We start from the raw sequence: 21392 nt of genomic DNA, 5'->3' as shown, positions 1-21392 counted from the left end.
GAAGGCTCACAGCTTTAAAAAAAAAAAAAACTCCAGGTTCCTTACCCCCTCAGATTTAAATATTGGTCTCAGTTTCTGGAAAAAAAGGGGGAGGAAAAGTAAAATTGAGATGGACTTTGAATGTTTAGTGGCACACAAGTTCATTTCAAACAGATGAAGAAAACAAAAAAAGAAAAAGGGTGTCAATGAGTCCTGCTGGGACAGTGGTTGAGGGTGTAGCTATTAACTGAAAGGTCAGCAGCTTGAACCCATCTTGGGGGGAAACCTCTAGCAAACTGCTCCCATGAAGATGACAGCATCAGAGTTCAATGAAATGCAAACACAATATACCAATATTTAGGGGATGCAGCAAAGGTGTGACTGAGGTAGAAACTCATAGCAATAAATGCCTACGTGAAAATAGGAGCATCTCAAATTAACAGCCTCATTTGACAACTGCTGGTAGTCACAAGAGGAGACCAAACTTAGCTTAAGTTTCCCACAAAAACAGGAACAACAACATCAACAAAGCGCTAATGCCCTCACCTCCAGGAGGAGATCCTTTCTGAATTCCAGGCTGTTTTATCTTGGGTGTGGCTGCCTTGACTGTATAAAGACGTTCACATCGCTCTCTGCTCTGGCACTTCAGACCTGACCCAGCAGCCTGCCCCATCGCCTGCCTGCCTCCCTCGCGATTCGATACCTTCTGCGGCCTGTGAACCGGGAAACGACCATATTCTTGTGGACCTGGGACTTCCATCAGAACAGCTCTGCAGCCATGGATAAAATTCCAACAACCTGTTCTCCGAACCGGTCCTTGCTGGTGAGTTGGAATCTTTATTGTGTATTTTCTCCTTGGGTGAAATCAGTAGGACATCAAACAGTTTCTCTCTAAAAAAGAGCATCTCTTCCCACTTCCTCCCTGGGTTCCCAGGTTGCTTTCCTCTTGCTTGGCTGGCCATTCCTGCCTTCTAGGCATTGTGTTTGCACAAATGCAGCCCTTTGGGTCTTGTAGGTCAGATTTGCTGAGGAGTACTTTCCTGTGTGGTGCTATTGGTCCCTCTACAGCTGGGTTCAGTTCCCGGCTGGAAGGGTGTTAAGGATCAAGTAGATTGTTGATTATTTTTTCTGAAAAGTTATCTGTTAAATAGTGTCCTGAATTCCCTGCGTGGTACAACTACTCTTGTGCTGGCTTCCTAACTGAAATGTTGGTGGTTTAACCCACTCAGAGCAGCCACAGAAGATTAGCTTGAGGTAACTACTTCTGAAAGGTCACAATCTTCAAGTCTTCATGGAGTAATTTCACTGTGCACATAGGAGGGTGCCATGAGTCAGAATGACCTTAAAGGCAATTAACTACCAACGTGTTTATGTTAGGTGATACTCAAGTACAGTTGTTGTGTATGGGTTAGTCTCTGGATTGTTTTAACCACCATCAATACTTTTTTTTAAATCATTTTATTAGGGGCTCATATAACTCTTTTATTTTTTTAAGTCACTGGGAAACAATTTATTCATTAGAGGAAGCCCCAAGTCAGTTCAGAATTATTTTTTTTGCTCATACAACACTTATCACAACCCGCATTTTCATCAACTGTGTAAAGCACATTTGTACATTCATTGTCCTCATCATTCTCAAAACATTTGTCCTACACTTAAGCCCCTGGCATGAGCTCATTTTCCCCTCCCTCTCCACTGCCCCTTCCTCCTGAATCCTTGATAATTTAAAAAGTATTACTTTGTCATATCTTGCACTATCAGACGTCTCCCATCACCCACTTTTCTGTTGTCTGCCCCAGGTAGGGGGTTATATGTAGATCCCTGTAATCCATTCCCTCTTTGGACCCCACCCTGCCTTTGCCCTCCAGGTATTACCACTCTCACCACTGGTCTGGAAGGGATCATCCGCCCTGGATTCCCTGTGTTTCCAGTTCCTATCTCTACCAGTGTATATCCTCTGGTCTAGCCAGATTCATAAGGTAGAATTGGAATCATGATAGTGGGGGGGGGGAGGGGAACAATTAGGAACTAGAGAAAAGTTGTATGTTGCATCATTGCTGCACTGGACCATGACTGGCTCGTCTCCACGCAACCCTTCCATAAGGGGATGCCCAGTTGCCTACAGGTGGGCTTTGGGTCTCCGCACTCCCCCTTATTCACAATAATATGATGTTTTGTTCTTGGATGCCTGATGCCTGATTTCTTTAACAGCACATGATTGGACAGGAAGGTGTGCTTCTTCCATATGGGCTTTGTTGCTTCTGAGCAAAGACCCCAGACGCTATATAATTTGATAGCCGGGCACCATCAGATTTCTTCACCACATTTGCTTATGCATTCATTTGCCTTCAGCGATTGGGTCAGGAAGGTGAGCATCATGGAATGCCAGTTTAATAGAACAAAGTATTCTTGCATTGAAGGAAGACTTGAGTGGAGGCCCAATGTCCATCTGCTACCTTAATACCAAACCTATATATATATGCACATAGAACAATTTCCACATCCTCATATATAAATATGTTTACATATGTACATGCCTTTATTTAGACCTCTATAAATGCCCTTTGACTCCTAGCTGCTTCCTCTATTTCCTTGTACTTTCCTCTTCTCCCACTATCATGTTCAGCCTTCATTAGGGTTTAAATAGCTCCTCTCGGTTACATTACCCTGGATCACGCCTTACCAGGTCCGCTAAATGCTCCTCACCACCGATTTAGAACACTTGTTCCCTTTTCCCTGAGTTTGTTAACACCAATTCCTGACCCCCACCCCCCACCCCGTCACCTGCCTCTCCCCAAGTCTCTCGGAACTGTAGGTCCTGTTGTTTCTCCTCGAGATTGTTCACCCAATCCTTATTTAGACAGAACTGCGGATATAATACCATGCACAAAAACAAAACACCATCAATACTTGAGGAAGAAGCAGCTATGGGTATCATCCCATCCTCTGGATATTCTTTCCCAGAATTTTGCTTGACTTTTTTAGCATTCTGTTCTTTCCAGGAATTCACAGTTGTCACTGACTCTTGTAGTTCCTTCACTTCTCTTTCTCCCTGTGCCTTACTAACCAGTGTGGTAGTGAAATACACTGGATTCCATTCTGACTCATAATGAACTCACAAGGGAGCTCTGTGTCACTGTGAGCTAAGTGTTTGGGCTGCTGGCTGAAAAGTCAGCACTGGATCCTGCGAGCATCTTCACGAGAAATAGATGGATCTCTCTACTTGTCTAGAGATTTACAAACTCTGGCACCCTATGGGGTTTATGCCATGCGGCCACAGCAGATGCTAGTCTGGTTTTGGTTGAACCGTGACTGAAGCCAACAACCAGGTTATTCTCCTGTGGAACTGCTGATGGGTGTCACTGAGCACGTGGCTAAGGAGCTTAGCTACCTTAGTCCCAGAGCTCCATTACTCATGACACCACCTATTTTTATCTGATTGCCTTGGAGGACCGGGTGGTGCAAATGGTAAACATTCTAGGCAGTAAATAAAAGGTTTCAGGTTTCTAAAGGTAATTAAAGTTTCAGGTAACTAAAAGGTTTCAGGTTTGATGCCAAAGGCATCTCTGAAGACAACTTGCAGTTCCACTTTACAGCCACAGTTCGATTGTGACACATGAGACATTGTCCTAGGAAGGGAACATGGGCAGTAAGAATGCGTGTCAGAACAACGGAAAATATCACAGACATCTGGTCTCCCTTTCCAAACATGCCCTGAAGACAAATGAAGGGTTTTAAAAAGGGAGTTGATAAGAAAGAGATTGACTTGCCTAGCACCAAAATGTTGAATTCCTGGGTTGAAAGGCTTGCGGATCCATTCAGAGATGAAATCGCTGCCTCATTCTAGTGAGGTAGCCAGATTTGTTGCAGCCACTGTGTTAATCTGTGTTGTTGAGGAACTCCCTCTCAATCATGGCCCTGTTCTTTACCATGCATTATGTCCTCCAAGGACTGGTCTCTCCTGACAGCATGACCAAAGTAGATAAGACAAAGCTTTGCCATCCTTGGAGAATCCTGACCCTACTTCTTCCAAGGCAGATACCTGGGTCCTTTCAGCAGTCGATGGGGCTTTCAGTGTTCTTCACCGGGCCTATGATTCAAATTCATTGATCCTTTTGTTTGTTCTTTCAATAAATTTTATCGGCATATAATTCACATACACAATTCATTCACTCAGTCATATGAAGAAGACTTTTACAACCATCACCACAATCAGTCTCAGAACATTTTCCTTTTTCTTCTACTCCTTATTCTTAGCTCCCCATTTTAACCCAACTCTCCCTGCCATTCCCCTCAGATTTTACTGATCAAGTTATTGTCATTATAAATTTCCCTATACTGGATTTTACAGAGAGAACCTAATACAAAACTGAAACCACTTGAAAATGGGTGAAAAGGGAGAGCAAATGATAAGGTGTTGAATTTGAAAATAAGTGCGTCTGCAGTAAATGAATTCACAAGAATGGCTATTCACAACCCTAGACTAGAGTCAGGGGCTTAATCCATGAGGGAACCTGGCAAATGGATTTAATGCTTCCACTGTCATCCTAGCTTTCTGCACACTGCGTGCTCACAATTCAAGCACTCATGCCATGCCCTCTTCCGCAGTTGGATTTCTTTTTCTTTTTTTTTTTTTTTAATCTTGGAGCACACGGACTGGTATACTTCATCCATTGGATTATCTGGCACTTTACTTAAAAACAAGCATGTCAGACCCTACACGCTATTGTTTCTGATAATCATCTGATAGCCAGACACCATCTGATTTCTTCACCACATTTTACAATAGCATGCATATGTGCAATGATCTCGTAATCCACACATCGACATTCGTCCTTACAGCCTATCACAAACTGGAGGATAAACACAATCCTTGGATCCTGCCCTAGACATGGGCACATGTGGAGAAACAGAATTTTACTGAATTAACTTCATTCACCATGTTGTGTAGCCAGTCTCATCCATTTCCACATGTATTTCATCTCCATCAACGAAAACTCAGTATCCCATAAGCAATGCCCTCATTGTTCCTCCTCCAGCTACCAGTGACCTCCCCACTAAAATGGTCTTTCTATGCACATGGATAACAGATATCTCTTATGGCCTCGAATCACACAATACTTCATTACCACATTTGGTTATCTTTTCACAGGGGATCCACAGAAGAAATATGATGGACCATAGTTCACAGAAGGAAAAACGTGACCGCAACTCCAAAGTCCGAGTGCAACGTGCATGTGCCCTCCCTTTAAGGAGGACCAGCTGTATATTCCAGAAACCTGTCACAAAAATCACCTCTCACCCTGGCAATGAGGTCCGATGCAGGCAGGAGGAGGATAGGCTGACGAAGCCCCAGCAGATAAGTGCCCTCAAGAGGCTGCAGAACCTCCAGGCCAGAAGCAGTGAGGACCTGCTGTTACCTACTCTGGAATTCACAGATCTATTGAAATCAACTGCACAGGCATGTTCAGAGGAACCCCTGGGCCATGTTGCTGATACAGGATCATGCACTCAGCCCTCACCCACCAGTGAGAACTCATCAAATCTGCTGCAGATTATCCCCGGGGTGGGGCTGCATCATCCCCTCATCCATGGACAAGAGATCACCTGTGATGATATCAAGAGACAGGCTCAGGAAGTGGTGGTAGCAAGGGAGAAATTGGCCGAGGCCATCCGGGCACATGAGCTGGCGACTGAGTCAGAGAAAAGAAGGGAGATGGCCTGAGACCTACAGGGAAAACAAGGGAAGTGCTGGAGAGCCAGACTGATGCAGCCCTGAGAGTCTTCACCAACCTGCTGTCACGTCTCCTTAATACCAACCCAGCCTTCTTGTGCTCAGCTCAGCTGCCCTGTATTACACCCAAAGTGTTTTTCATTAAACCCCTTTCAGCAGCGCACAGGCTTTCTATTTGTCTTTCCTTTGTCACATGAAACACACTCAACACGCACTTACACAAATGATCAACAACACACTGGACTTCTAAACCAAAGATTAGCACCCAGAGGTACCTAGCCAAAAAAAAAAAAAAAACTCCTAGCAATCTATTGCCAAAATATTATCCCTGAACCCACTGCCTGCGAATGAAATCTGAAACAGAGCAACCAAATAGGATGAAGTGGAAATTTCCCTGTGGATTTCTGAAATTAATTTTTATGGGAGTAGACAGCCTCATCTTCTGTGGAGGGGCTGGTGCTTTCTCTCTGCTCCCCTTTTAATTAGAAGCCCAACTACTAACCCACTATGCCCCATGGGATCCCTGAAATGTCACCCAGTATGGAACCTCTGGGGAACACAGTTCTCCTCTGACACACATGGAGACTCCAGGAATGACAGTTGAATTCATTGCTAATTTTTTGTGTGTTTCAGTCTTTCCAACCTTTCAACTAGGTGGGTTTCTACATGTTTGGCTTCCGATTCTAAAGAAATGACCGTGCCTCCTGTGCGTGTTCTTTTACAGAGAATCGCAGCGGGAGTGGGCGGAGAGTTTCACTGGGGCGGGAAGGGAAAAGACTCCAGTGGGACTCGTTGGGAGGATCTCCCTCTTCTCAGCATCCTTGGGAACTATCTACACAGCTATCTTAGGAGTATGGAAAGGAAGCTGGGTCACAGAGGTTCCAAGAGTGTGTTAGTCTTGGTAGTTTAGAGAAAAAAATCCACAGGAACTCAGGCATCAGAACACGTTGTATATAAAGGGTAAGTGCACATCAAGAACACATCTCACCTCAGTGCTGTCCAAGCCCAATGTCCAACAATGAGCCCACATGTCTGACACCGATCCACAAAGTCCTCCTCCATCTCCAAAACACACACTATGACGCTGAGTGCAGGAGGAAAGCCAAAACAGTGGACGTGTGAGCATCTCAGCCCTAGCAGTGGTCTCCACACAGATGGTCCAGCACCCAGGGCCGCATCGGGGTAACTCCATGAAGCTTCTCCTAGGGGGTGTGTTGTAGGAAGTGAGCCTTGCCAGCTGAGGCAGAAAACTAGCTTTGGCAGCTGCACCCTGGTCTGACCATCACGAAGCAAGAGACCCAAGAGCAAGAAAGGCCAGGCTCACTGAGTCATTTATCTCTCCGCCCTTCAATTAACCCCACGTGTGTTTATCAGCCAGGTTAGCACCTTAAATATAACTCAGAGAGTGATGAAGAAGAAACGCAAAGAGAGCAAGTCAAGTCCAGATATTTACTTTCCATTCCTATCTTCTTGATGTCTTAATTTAGGAATGGGTGTTAGATGTTGTCAAATACTTTTTTTTTTTTTTTACTATCCATATTATCATGTGGTTCCTACCAATGCGGTGGATTTTGTTGATTTTCAGGTTTTGAACCATACCTACATTCCTGGAATGAATTCCGCCTGATCACAACCGATTATATGTTTTATGTAATTTTGTATTCTATTGGTCAATATTTTATTTAGGATTTTTGCACTTATGTTCACTAGAGATACCCGTCTGTAGTTCTCTATTCCTATGTACCCCATGTCTTCTTGGGTACCAAAGTTATACTGGCTTCATAGAATGAGTCTTGGGGTTTCCCATCTTTTTCTATGCTCTGGAATAATTTGTGGAAGATTGGTGTGAGCTCTTTCCTGAATGATGGGGATAAATCTCCTGGGAAGCCAGCTGGTATCAGAGCTGTTTCCATTGGTAGTTTCTTAATAACTGTATCATTATTTTTCTATGGGTCTGTTGAGGTTCTTGACCTCAATCTTGCATAATGTAGGGAGGCATTGTTTGTTGAAGTATTTGTCTGTTTTCCACGTGGTTGAATTCAGTAACACAAAGACTTTCATAATACTTTGTGATGATGCTTTTAATCTTGTTGGGGTCAGTTCGATATCAGCGGTTTCATCCTCACCCTGCCTATTGGTGAATGCTCCTTCGTCCCATGGTTGAGTTGGCCACAGGGCTATCGGTTCTATTGATGCTTTCAAAGAACCATCTTTTCTTTTAAACTCATTTTATACGGAGCTCATACAATTTCTATGACAACTCACACATCCATCCATTGTGCCAAGCACTTTTGTACATTTGTTTCCCTCATCATTCTCAAAACATTTGATTTCTACTTGAGCCCTTGCTATCCGCTCCTCATTTTCCTTCCCTACCTGCTCCCCGCTCCCTCATAAACTCTTGATAATTTAAATTATTATTTTGTCATATCTTGCCCTGTCCGATGTCTCCTTTCACCCACTTTTCTGTTGTCCCTCACCCCAGACAGGAGATTATGTGTAGGTCCATATAATCGGTTCCCCCTTCCACCCCAACCTCTCTTCGCCCTACAGTTATCACCATTCTCGCCACTGGTCCTGAGGGGATCATCCACCATGGATTCCCTGTATTTCCATTTCCTATCTGTACCAGTGTACATCCTCTGGTCTAGCCATATTTCTAAGGTAGAATTGGGATCATGATAGTGGGAGGGAGAGGAAGCATTTAAGAACAAGAGGAAAGGTGTGTATTTTATCGTTGCGACACTGCACCCTGACAGGCGCGTCTCCTCCCTGAGACCCTTCCCTAAGGGAATGTCCGATTACCTACAGATTGGCTTTGGGTCTCCACTCTGCATTCCTCCTCATTCACAATGATATGATATTTTGTTCTGATGATGCCAGATACCTGATCCCTTTGACACCTCCATATCAGACAGACTGGTGTGCTTCCATGAGTGCTTTGTTGCTTCTGGGCTAGATGGCCGCCTGTTTACCCTCAAGCCTTTAACACCTCAGATGCTATATCTTTTGATAGGTGGCCTCCATCAGCTTTATTCACCACATTTGCTTATGCACCAGCCTTTGTACTCAATGATTGGGTCGGGAAGGTTAGCATCATGGAATGCCAGTTTAAAAGAACAAAGTATTCTTGCATTGAGGGAGTACTTGAGTGGAGACCCACTGTCCATCTGCTACGTTAATACTAAACCTATACATATATGCACATAGATCTATTTCCACATACTCACATATAAATATATTTACATATGTACATGCCTTTATTTAAACCTCTGTAAATGCCCTTTGACTCCTAGCTCTTTCCCCTATTTTCTTTGACTTTCCTCTTGGCCCACTAGCATGTTCAGTCTTCGTTTGGGTTTCAGTAATTCCTCTTGGTTACATTACGCTGTGTCATGCCCTACCAGGTATCCCACATCCTCCTCACCATCTATTTGGATCCCTTTTTGCTCCCTGTCCCTCGATTTGCTAACACCTCTTCCTTTCCCCCCACCTCCCCCTCTCACATGTCCCCCAGAAATGGAGGCCCCATTGTTTTCTTCTTGAGATTCTTCACCCAATCTATCTTATTTAGAAAGACCTGCGGATATATTAACATGCACAAAAACAAGACACCATCAATACTTGAGGGAAAAGCAGCTTTCGGCATCATCCCTTCCTCTGGATATTCTTTCCCAGAATTTTGCCTGACCTTTTCTTTACCATTGTGTTCTTTCCAGGAATCCACTGTCTTCACTGCCCTTTGTAGTTGATCCACTTCTCTTTCTCCCTTTGCCTTACTGGCCAGTGTGGTAGTGAAGTACACTGGATTCAATTCTGACTCATAATGAACTCACAAGGGAGCTCTGGTGTCACTGTGAGCTAAGTGTTTGGGCTGCTGGCTGAAAAGTCAGCACTGGATCCTACGGGCATCTTCACGAGAGAAAGACGAATCTCTCTGCAGCCTCGGACACCCTATGGGGTTTATGCCATGTGGCCCCAGCAGCTGCTAGTCTGATTTTGGTTGGACCTTGATGGAAGCCAAGAACCACGTTATTTTCCTATGGAGCTGCTGATGGGTGTCACTGAGCCCATTTCAGTGAGAGATTAGCTGCCTTAGCCCCAGAGTTCCATTACTCATGACACCACCTATTTTTATCTGATTGCCTTGGAGGACCGGGTGGTGCAAATGGTAAACATTCTAGGCAGTAAGTAAAAGGGTTCAGGTTTGACTCCATCCAAAGTCATCTCTGAAGGCAACTTGCAGTTCTACTTTACAACAATGGAAACCTATGGAGCACAGTTCTATTGTGACACAAGAGACATTATCCTAGGAAGGGAACATGGGCAGTAGGAACACTTGTCAGAACAATGGAAAATATCACAGACATCTGGCCTCCCTTTCCAAACATGCCCTGAAGACAAATGAAGGGTTTTAAAAAGAGTTGATAAGAAAGAGATTGCCTTGCCTAGCACCAAAATGTTGAATTCCTGGGTTGAAAGGCTTGCGGATACATTCAGAGATGAAATCGCTGCCTCATTCTAGTGAGGTTTTGGAAGGTTTGTTGTAGCCACAGTGTTAATCCGTGTTGTTAAGGAACTCCCTCCTTTTCATGACCCTGTTCTTTACCAGGCATGATGTCCTCCAAGGACTGGTCTCTCCTGACAGCATGACCAAAGTAGATAAGACAAAGTCTTGCCATCCTTTCCTCTAAGGAGAATCCTGATCTTACTTCTTCCAATGCAGATATGTGGGTCCTTTCAGTATTCTTCACCAGGCCTATGATTTAAATGAATTGGTTCTTTGGTGGGGTTTTTTTTTTTCAATAAAATCTTTTTTCGCAATAAGATCTTTTATTTGTTAACATTAAGTCTGAATTTTAGACAGATTCTTGAACTTGTGGCTCATAGCCATCAGTTTGTTCCACATTTGCACCTGTCTCATCGCCAGTTGTTTTTTCAGAGATGCCACCTTCACCAAGAAGCTCCATGAGTTTTCCAAATTCAAACTTGGCCTCTTTCAGAATTTTTATTTTTCTGACAAACACATCGTGGAGAGGATAAATAGACTGGCAAACCTTTTCTATGTCTTTCCCTGTGCTGTCTGGAGTCGATGTATTTACCACTTCTTTGAAGTCATTTGTCTGCACCTCTCGGGTCATGATTTCCACCATCTTCTTTTGGATTTGGCGGAACTGCTGGTGCTGAGCATAAGAGGTCTTCTGAATCTGATTACTGCAATTTTTAGTACAACAAACACAGAACAGATAAAGTAGGTCCCCATCGGTAGTCTTGACACTAACGTGAGCTTCAATCATGGTCTGCCTTTGCTGTGCAGCCAGTCTCATCCATTTCCACATGGATTTCATCTCCATCAACGAAAACTCAGTATCCCATAAGCAATGCCCTCATTGTTCCTCCTCCAGCTACCAGTGACCTCCCCACTAAAATGGTCTTTCTATGCACATGGATAACAGATATCGCTTATGAGCTGGAATCATACAATACTTCATTACCACATTTGATTATCTTTTCACGGGGATCCACAAAAGAAATATGATGGACCATATTTTGCAGAAGAAAAATCGTGACCGCAACTCCAAAGTCCGAGTGCAACATGCATCTGCCCTCCCTTTAAGGAGGACCAGCTGTATATTCCAGAAACCTGTCACAAAAATCACCTCTCACCCTGGCAATGAGGTCTGATGCAGGCAGGGGGAGGAAATGCTGAGGAAACCCCAGCAGATATGTGCCCTCAAGAGGCTGCAGAAACTCCAGGCCAGAAGCAGTGAGGACCTGCTGTTACCTACTATGGAATTCACAGATCTATTGAAATCAACTGCACAGGCATGTTCAGAGGAATACCTGGGCCATGTTGCTGATATAGGATCATGCACTCAGCCCTCACCCACCAGTGAGAACTCATCAAATCTGCTGCAGATTATCCCCGGGGTGGGGCTGCATCATCCTCTCATCCAAGGACAAGAGACCACGTGTGATGACATCAAGATACAGACACAGAAAGTGGTGAAAGCAAGGAAGAAATTGGCCTAGGCCATCCAGGCACATCAGCTGGCGACTGAGGCAGAGAAAAGAAGGGAGATGCCCTGAGACCTACAGGGACAACAGAATGGAAGTGCTGGAGAGGTAGACTTATGCAGCCCTGAGAGTCTTCAGCAACCAACAGCCCCCCCAGGCCTGCTGGTATGTCTCCTTAAAACCAACCCCACCTTCTTGTTCTCAGCTCTGCTGCCCTGTGTTACACCCAAAGTGTTTTTCATTAAACCCCTTTCAGCAGCGCACAGGCTTTCTATTTGTCTTTCCTTTGTCACATGAAACACACTCGACAGCACTTACACAAATGATTAACAACACACTTGACTTCTAAACCAAAGATTACCACCCAGAGGTACCTATCAAAAAATTAAAAAGTCCTAGCAATCTATTGCCAGAATATTATCCCCGAACCCACTTCCTGCGAATGAAGTCTGAAACAGAGCAACCCAATAGGATGAAGTAGAAAATTCCGACACTAATTCTTTCTGGGAGTAGACAGCCTCATCTTCTGTGGAGGGGCTGGTGCTTTCTCTCTGCTCCCCTTTTAATTAGAAGCCCAGCTACTAACCCACTATCACCCATGGGATCCCTGAAATTTCACCCAGCTATTGAAACTCGGAGAACACAGTTCTACTCTGACACACATGGAGACTCCATGAATGAAAATTGCGTTTATTGATCATTTTTTTTCTGTGTGTGTGTTGTCTTTGCAACCTGTGAATTAGGTGGGTTTCTACATATTTGACTTCAGATTCAACAGAAATGAAAATGCCTCCTGTGGGTGTTCTTTTACAGAGAATCGCAGCGGGGGTGGGCGGAGAGTTTCACTGAGGCAGGAAGGGAAAAGACTCCTGTGGGACTCGTTGGGAGGAGCCCCCTCTTCTCAGCACCCTTAGGAACTTCCTACAGAGCTATCCTAGGAGTATGGAAAGAAATCTGGGTCACAGATATTCTGAGAGTGTGTTAGTCTGGTTAGTTTAGAGAAACAAATCCACAGAAACTCATGCATAAGAGCGAGTTTTATATAAAGGGTAAGTGCACATCAAGAACACATCCCAAGTCAGTGCTGTCCAAGACGACAAGTCCAATATTAGCCCATATTTCCAATACCGATCCACAAAGTCCTCCTCCAAAACACACACTATAACGCCACCTTCAGGAGGAAAGACAAAACAGTGAACCTGTAAGCATCTCAGCGCTGGCAGGGGTCTCCACAGGGCTGCTCCAACACCCAGGCTGCATCGGGGTAGATCCATGCGGCTTCTCCTAGGAGGTGTCTTGTAGGAAGTGAGCCTTGCCAGCTGAGGCAGAGAACTAGCTAAGGCATCTGCACCCCGGTCCAACCATCACAAAGCTAGAACCCCAAGAACAAGAAAGGTCAGGCTCACAGACATTTATCTCTCTGACCTTTAATTAACCCCACTTGTGTTTATCAGCCAGGTGGACACTATAACCTTTAACTAACTCAGAGAGTGACAATGAAGAAACACCGAGAGAAAGTCAAGTAGGGCTGTTGACTTTCCATTCCTATCTTCTTGTCTTACTTAGGAATGTGATGGATTTTGTTGATTTTCAATGTGATGGATTTTGTTGATTTTCAGATTTTGAATGATCCCTCCATCCCTGGAATGAATTCCGCTGGATCATGATGGATGATATGTTTCATATCCTTTTGTATTCTATTGGCCAATATTTTATAAGGATTTTTGCATCTATGTTCATTAGAGATATCGGTCTGTAGTTCTCTATTCCTATGGACTCCTTGTCTTGTTTGGGTTTCAAAGTTATACTGGCTCTGTAGAATGAGCTTTGGAGTTTCCCATCTTTTTCTATGCTCTGGAATAATTTGTGGAAGTTTGGTGTTAGCTCTTTCCTGAAACTGTCTTGTCTGTGGAGTCATCTTTCCTGTGAAGCCATCTGGTCTGGGAGTTGTTTTCATTGGTAGTTTCTTGATAGCCATATCATTATTTAGGTAAGGGTCTGTTGAGGTTCTTGATCTCTATCTGGCATAATCTAGGGAAGGATTGTTTTTCCAAGTATTTGTCTATGTTTTCCATGTTGTTGAATTCAGTAGAATACAGACTTTCATAATACTTTTTGATTATCTTTTTAATCTTGTCCCTCATCCTGGCTATTAAAGAATGCTCCTTCGTCCCTTGATTAAGTTTGCCAGAGGTCTGTAGATTCTGTTGATCCTTTCAAAGAACCATCTTTTTAAAAATCATTTTAGTGGGAGCTCATACAATTCTTATCACAATCCATACATACATCAATTGTTTCAAGCACTTTTGTACATTTATTTCCCTCCTCATTCTCAAAACACTTGCTTTCTACTTGAGCCCTTGGTATCAGCTCCTCATATTTTCCCCTCCCTTACCACTCCCCTCGCCCCCATGATCCCTTCATAATTTATAAATTATATTATTTTGTCATCTCTTACACAATCCAGCATCTCACTTAACCCACTTCTCTGCTGTCCATCCCCCATGGAGGAGGTTATATGTAGATCCTTATAATCTGTTCCCCCTTTCTCCCTCACCTTCCCTGCACCCTCCCCTTATCACCACTCTTACCACTGGTCCTGAGGTGTTTATCTGTCCTGGATTCCCTGTGTTTCCAGTTCCTATCTGTACCAGTGTACATCCTCTGGTCCAGCCAGATTTGTTAGGTAGAATTGGGATCATGACAATGGGGGGAGGAAGCATTCAAGAACTAGGGGAAAATTGTATGTTTCATCATTGCTACACTGCACCCTGACTGGCTCGTTTTATCCCCGCGGCCATCTGCAAGGGGATGTCCAATTTCCCAAAGATGGGCCCTGGCTCCTCACTCCGCACTCCCTCTCATTCACAAAGATATGATTTTTTTGGTCTTTGATGCCTGTTACCCCTGATCCCTTCAATGCCTCATGATCTCACAGGCTGGCGTGCTTCTTCTATGTGGGCTTTGTTTTTTCTCAGCTAGATGGCCAGCTATTTATCTTCAAACCTTTAAGACCCCAGACGCTATATGTTTTGATAGCCGAGCACCATCAGCTTTCTTCACCACATTTGGTTATGCACCCACTTTGTCTTAAGCTATCGTGTCAGGACAGATGGGTGGGTTTCTTCCATGTGGGTTTTGTTGTTTCTCAGCTAGATGGCCACTTGTTTATTTTCAGGCTTTTAAGACCCCAGATGCTACATCTTTTGATAGCTAGGCACCATCAGCTTTCTTCACCACATTTGATTGTGCACCCATTGTCTTCAGTGATCGTGCCAGGAATGTGAGCATCTCAGACTGCCAAATTGTTTCTTGTGTTGAGGGAGTACTTGAGTAGGGGTCCACTGTCCATCTGTTTCCTTAATACTAAACCTATAAGTATAAGTAAAAAGATCTATATCCCTCTCATTGTATATCAATATATTTACATGTGTATATGCCTGTATTTAGATCTCTATGACTGCCCTTTGCCACCTAGTTCTTTTCTATATTTATTTGTACTTTCCTCTTGTCCCACTATCATGTTCAGCCTTCATTTGGGTTTCAGGAATTCCTCTCGGTTATATTGTCCTTGATCCAGCCCTGCCAGACCTCCTACACCCTCCTTGCCACTGATTTTGGATCATTTGTTGTTCCCTTGTCCCTGGGTTTGTTAACACCCACTTCCTTTCAGCCACCTCCCCCTGTCGCATGTCCCCCAGGTACTGTCATCCTGTTGTTCTCTCTTCCAGCTTGTTTATCCCTCCTATCCCTTTCAGGTAGACATTCAGCAACAACACGAACCATCACGAGACCAAATACAATGAAGCAACAATAGAAAATAAAACAATAGCTACAACAACAAAACCCCTATAAATAGTTCAAGGTCTATTTGTTGTCCTTTACAAGTGCTTTCCAGTTGAGTCTGATTTGGTATCATGTATTGGCCCTACATCTATCCCTGGCATTTCCTGGGGACTTCGTTTGCTCTACTCCCCTCTTCCCCACCCCACTGCTCTGCTTCACACCCCAGGGGCTTATTCAGGATAGTGGACTCAAGGCAGGCACAATTCCCACTGTGTGTCTCTAGTGTTGTCCCCCATGGTGCTATGGATCAGTGAGGAATGCTGTGTCCTGTGGTGGGGTCAGCCCTGTTGTCGCCTCTGTGCATTGCTGCTCTGAGCAGAAACATTGTCCTCTGGGCTTGGTGAGCCAGGATGTGCTTCACTCTTTTTTTTTCCCCTTCCCCCCTTGTTGGCTCCTGTGTGCTCTCATCAGACAAGTCCCTCTCCTTGAGCTGTAGCTTCAGTGCTGTCCTCTAAAGTGAATTCTTCTGGGGGGGAAGGTGGTGCTGTCCACTTAGTTGGTAATGGGGCCGGACCCTCAGGCCTCTATTGGTTCCCTGCTTCACCTAAGTGGTTGCGTTCTTGTCTTGGAGCACTGGGTTAAAGTCTGGTCCCTCTTTCCCTGTGGACACACAATCAACACCCTTCCCCTGTTCACCTGCTGCTCATGTCTTTTCCCCCCTCCTTTTTAGTGGGCTACCCTATGTATCCCTGAGTTGAGTCTGGCCCCTGCCATATTAGCTGGACCTCACCCCAGGGACGTATGTATGCAGCAGCTTCTTCCCTGTGCCCCTTTTGAATTATTTGAGCTTACCTCAGGGAACTGGTGTAGTATTTGTCCTTTTGTGCTTCACTTACTTCACTTAGAATAATTTCCTCCAGTTCTTCCCAGGCTTCATGCATTCATCACTGCTTTTTTAGGGATGCATAATACTCCATTGTATGTATGTACCACAGTATTTTAATCCATTTGTCTGTTAATGGAAATTTGGGTTGTTTCTAACTCCTTGCAATTGTGAACTGTGCCGCGATAAACATTGGAGCACAGGTGTCTGGCCGTGGTTTGTTTCTTGTCTCTTCTGGGTATATGCCCAGTAGGAGGATGGCTGGGTCATATAGTAGCTCAATTTCCAACTGTTTTAGATATCACCAAGTCGATTTCCATAATGGCTGTACATACTTACAGCTCCCCCAGTAGTGGACAAGAGTTTCGATCTCTCCACATACCCTCCAACACTTGTTACTTTTGATTTCTTGAATTGGGCTATCGTTGAGGGTAGTAGGTGGTATCTAATAGTTGTTTTAACTTACATTTCTCTTGTGGCTAGAGATCTGGGGCATTTTCTCACATATTTATTGGCCATTTGGATTTCTGCCCTTGAGAAACTCCTGTTCAGGTCCTTTGCCCACCTCCTGAGTGGACAATTGGTTTTTCCTTGTTGTAAGTTAGCAGAGTAGTGTAGATTTTAGTAATAAGGCCTTTGTCTGATATGTCAATGCTAAAGATGTTTTCCCATTCTGTGGTCTCTCTTATTACTCTCTTGGTGAATTCTTTTGATGTGCACAAGTGTTTTATCTTTAGTATATCCCACTGGTCAATTTGTGCCTCCTCTGTTTTTGTGTCCTTCCCGATTCCCGACAGCGTGTGTATTCCCTGTGCCAGGGTTCTCAGGTTTGTCCTAATTCCCTCATTAACGACCCGAATAGTTTGGGGTTTTTTTCTCAAGGTCTGTGATCCACCTTGAGTTTATTCTTGTGTATGGAGTGGAGTAAGGGTCTTGCTTCATTTTATTGCAGCTACGTATACATTTTTTTCCAGCACCAAAAATGGAAGAGAGCATCCACTTCCCATTTGTGTTAGTCTGCATAGACTAGAGAAACAAATCCATGAAGACACATGTGTATAAGAAAGAGATTTATATACAAGAGCAACTGAATATTGAGAAAACATCCCAGCCCAGTCCAAATCAACTCTATAAGTCTGATATTAGTCCATATTTCCAATATCAATCCATAAAGTCCTCTTCAGACTCACGAAACACATGCAATGACCTGAATGCAGAAGATCACAGGCCAGTGGGTAGAAAGTCTTTGAATCCAGTGTTATTGGAAACATCTCAGTGATGGCAGGGGTCTCTCTGTAGCTTCTGTGGCTTCTCTGGCTCCCAAGGTCTTGTTGCGTCCATGTGGCTTGTCTTCTGCAATGTCTCCCAGGCAGTAGCAGAGAGGGAAAGGTGTCTTCGGCCTCCAAGGAGGAAGTACCAGAATTATCAGGAGAAGGGCGTGCCCACAGAAGTCTCATTGGCTATCTCCAGATTGACAGCCTAGACTCCACCCTTGCACTCTTAATCCTTAAATTGACACCAGATTAGGCAAATACCACACCATTTGATATTTTGGGGACCCTTATCAAAGATCAGTTGTTGGTATGCTGATGATTTTATTTCTGGAGTTTCAATCCTTTTCCATTGGTCTGAGTATCTGTCATTATACCAATACCATGCTGTTTTTACCACTGTGGCTGTATAGTAGGTGTTAAAGTTGGATAAAGCAAGCCCTCCTACTTTGTCCTTCTTGAGGAGTTCTCTGCTAATTCTGGGCTTCTTCCCTCTCCATATGAAGTTGGTAATCTGTTTTTCCAATTCTTTGAAGAAAGATAGCGTTGAATCGGGATAGCATTGAACTTATATAGTGCATTGGGTAGAATTCTCATCTTTACAATATTGAGTCTGCCGATCCATGAGCATGAGATGTCCTTCCATTTGTTGAGGTCACCCTTGGTTTCTTTTAATGGTGTTTTGTAGTTTTCCTTGTAGATATCTTTTGGTTTTTTAGTCAGTTATCCCTAGATATTTCAATTTGTGCTTAGCTATTGTGAAGGGTACCCCCTTTTTGATCCCCTTTTCTGTGACCTTGTCCGATGTGTACAGTAGCGTGATAGACTTCTGTTTGTTGACCTTGTAGCCTGCTACTCTGCCATATTCCTCTATTGCTTCCAGTACTCCTCTCGTGGAGCTGTTAGGATTTTTCCATGTATAAAATAATATCATCTGTGAATAATGATAGTTTCATTTCTTTCTTCTGCATATGAATACCTTTGATATCCTTGCTTTGCCTTATATTGTTAGCTAGGACCTCACATACGATGCTAAATAGGAATTGGGACAAGGTACATCCTTATCTAGTCCCCTTTTTCATAAGAATTGATCTTGTCTTTTCTCCATTGACTACCACATTGACTGTTGGTTTTTCATATATAGCTTGTATGATATTGAGGAATTTTCCTTCCATTCCTATCTTCTTGAGTGTCTTAAGCATGAATTGATGTTGGATGTTGTCGAATGATTTTTCCACATCTATTGATATTATCATATGATTCTTATACTTTTTAATTTCAGTGTGGTCTTTCGTATGTTGAACCATCCCTGCCTCCCTGGTATGAATCCTACTTGATCATGGTGTAATATTAGTCTTATATACTTTTGTATTCTGTTGGCTAGTAGTTTGTTAAGGATTTTTGCATTGATATTCATAACGGAAATTAGTCTGTGTTTCTCAATTCTTGTGGGATCCTTGCTGGGTTTAGGTATCAGATTTATATTAGCCTCATAGAAGGAATTTTTGAGTTTGCCATCTTTTTCTATGTTCTGTAAAGGTTTGTGTAGGTTCTGTGTCAGTTCTTCCCTGAATGCTTGATAGAATTCTTCTGTGAACCCATCTAGTCCGGGTGATTTTTTTGTTGGTAATCCCTTGATAACCTTGTCTATTTCTTGTATTGATATGGGTCTGTTGAGGTTCTTGACAGCCACTGGGGATAATCTAGGGAGGGATTTTTTTTTTGAAGAATTTGTCCATGTCTTCCGAGTTTTTGAATTCGTTGGAGTACACTCCTTCATATTATTGTGTAATTATCCTTTTGATTTCACTATGGTCCGTTGTAATATCTCCTTTTATCCCTCATCCTTGCTATTGAAATGTGTTCATTCCTTTCTTTAATCATATTCACAAGAAGTTTGTTGATTCAATTTATCCTTTCAAAGAACCAGCTTTTAGCAGCATTGATTTTTTTCGACAGCTTTCTTATTTTCTCTCTCCTGAATGTCAGATCTAATTTTTATCATTTCTTTTCTTTTGCTATTAGTTGGATTTTCTCGTTGACTCAGCTGGATTGTCTTGTTGACTCTGCTCTAGTTGCTGTAAATTTTGTGCCAGTGTACCAATCATAAGCCTCTCCTCCTTTTTTATGGGTGCATGTAATGCTATGAGACTTCCTCTGATGACTGCTTTTGCTATGTCCCATAAGTTTTGGTGTGTCATTTTTCATTCTTGTTTAAGGTGACCAGATTTTAACATTAGTAAAGTAGGACACCATTGATAAAATTCATATCCTGGCGAAATAGCCATATGGAAGTTGAAAACCGTACACCTAGCTTGTCGTGCATTCTTTACAAGAATTGGGACTTTTTTTAAATGCCGCGGGATGCGGGACAAATTGTTTAAAATTGAAATTATCCTGCCAAAAGTGGGACGTCTGGTCACCTTATTCTTGTTGGTTTCTAGAATTTTCCTAATTTCATCTCGCATCTGAACCAGTTTGCACTACTTTTGCAATAGAGAGTTATTCATCCTCCAATTGCTTACCCTTGATTTTTTTTATCTTACTTTTGTTGAGTTCCAATCTTATGGCACAGTGGTCAGAAAGAGAGGTCTGTACAATATCGATATGTTTAAATTTATGGAGACTTTGATTTATACCCCAGCATGTGGTCTACTTTGAATATGTGCCATGTGGGCTTAAAAAGAATGTGATTTTTTGTTGTATTTGGGTGGAGAACTCTATAGATATCTATCAGGTCAAATTGTCTAATTGTAGTGTTTAGATATTTAGCCTACTTGTTGAGTTTCCTTCCCAATGATCTATATTTCTCAGAGAGAGGTGTATTGAAGTCACCTACTATAATTGTTGAGGCTGTGATTTCTTTTTTCATCTTTTGGATCATTTGATTGACATATTCCACTGAACGCTTATTCAGCGAATAAATGTTTAGAATGCTTAGTGGTTCTTTGTTTACTGTTCCTTTGAGCATTATATAGTGTCCCTCCTTATTTTTTTTTATGGTTTGCACTTTGAGGGCAATTTTACCCGAGATTAGGATTGCAACATCTGCTTTTTATGAATTGTTGTTTTCTTGGTATGTTTTTCTCCAGCCTTTGATTTTCAGCCTATTTTTGTCTATAATCTTGAGATGTGTCTCCTGTAGGCAGAAGATGGAGGGGTGGTGTTTTCTAAGTCAGTATGTTAGCCTCTAAAGGCCTGAGTTCAATGCATTGATATTCAGGGCTATTACATCTCTCTGTGGACTCTGTTATTATACCCCTCTTATGCTGGCTGTTTTCCTACCTCTATTTCTTTTTCATTGGATGTGCATATGTGAGCCACGGGAAGATGACCTCCAGATAGGTAGCTCATGACCAGAGCTCCATGGAGATTGATGAGTGGGGATACTTGGAGCAGACTAGGGGTATCAAGTCTGTCTTTCGATTCCCAAGACAACTCAGAGCACTTCTCTGAACCAGAATCTGACTTCCACCCTAGTGGCAGCACTCACTGCAGACACCCGTGGTCTCTTTTGCAGTGATCTCAGTGCCTACTCTGCCTTGACCAATTCCACAGGACAGCCAGGTGCCCAGCAGAGGCTGCCCCCTGCTTTGACACTCCGCACAGAATCACCAGCCAGTACCCCCCATCCTGCCCCAGGGTGCCCAGGGTTCTGTGTGGGTTCTCCAGCCGGCATAACCCCTGGAGAGATTCGTGCCCCATCTGGGTGCTCCCCACA

The 21392-nt window shown here is 43.3% G+C and overlaps 2 protein-coding genes and 1 pseudogene across 2 annotated transcripts; 2 read left to right on the top strand and 1 right to left on the bottom strand.

The window, feature by feature from the left end:
- Positions 1-5152: 5152 nt before the first annotated feature.
- LOC142440345 (methyl-CpG-binding domain protein 3-like 1) lies at positions 5153-5704 on the top strand. Its single transcript, XM_075542835.1, has one exon. It carries the CDS (start codon positions 5153-5155, stop codon positions 5702-5704), a length of 552 nt encoding a protein of 183 aa, XP_075398950.1.
- A 4868-nt stretch (positions 5705-10572) lies between these two features.
- Positions 10573-13875, bottom strand: LOC142440233 (small ribosomal subunit protein eS1-like). Its single transcript, XM_075542753.1, has 2 exons — positions 13842-13875; positions 10573-11018 (listed from the first exon to the last, which is right to left on the bottom strand). The coding sequence occupies exons 1-2, from the start codon at positions 13873-13875 to the stop codon at positions 10573-10575; spliced, it is 480 nt and encodes a 159-aa protein (XP_075398868.1).
- Positions 11252-11803, top strand: LOC142428728 (methyl-CpG-binding domain protein 3-like 3; annotated as a pseudogene).
- Positions 13876-21392: the final 7517 nt, after the last annotated feature.

The sequence above is a fragment of the Tenrec ecaudatus genome, chromosome 1, assembly GCF_050624435.1.
Source record: "Tenrec ecaudatus isolate mTenEca1 chromosome 1, mTenEca1.hap1, whole genome shotgun sequence".
Lineage (NCBI taxonomy): Eukaryota > Metazoa > Chordata > Mammalia > Afrosoricida > Tenrecidae > Tenrec > Tenrec ecaudatus.
This window is presented reverse-complemented; position numbering and strand designations above follow the sequence as displayed.

Excerpts from the sequence above, each read along its gene's own strand:
- LOC142440233 (XM_075542753.1), bottom strand. The coding sequence starts at position 13,875 with ATGAGGGACAAGATTAAAAAGATAATCAAAAAGT. Across the intron at positions 11,019-13,841 it reads TAAAAAGATAATCAAAAAGT|GGCAGACCATGATTGAAGCT; the intron begins ATTATGAAAGTC and ends CTGCACAGCAAA.
- LOC142440345 (XM_075542835.1), top strand. The coding sequence starts at position 5,153 with ATGGACCATAGTTCACAGAAGGAAAAACGTGACCGCAACTCCAAAGTC.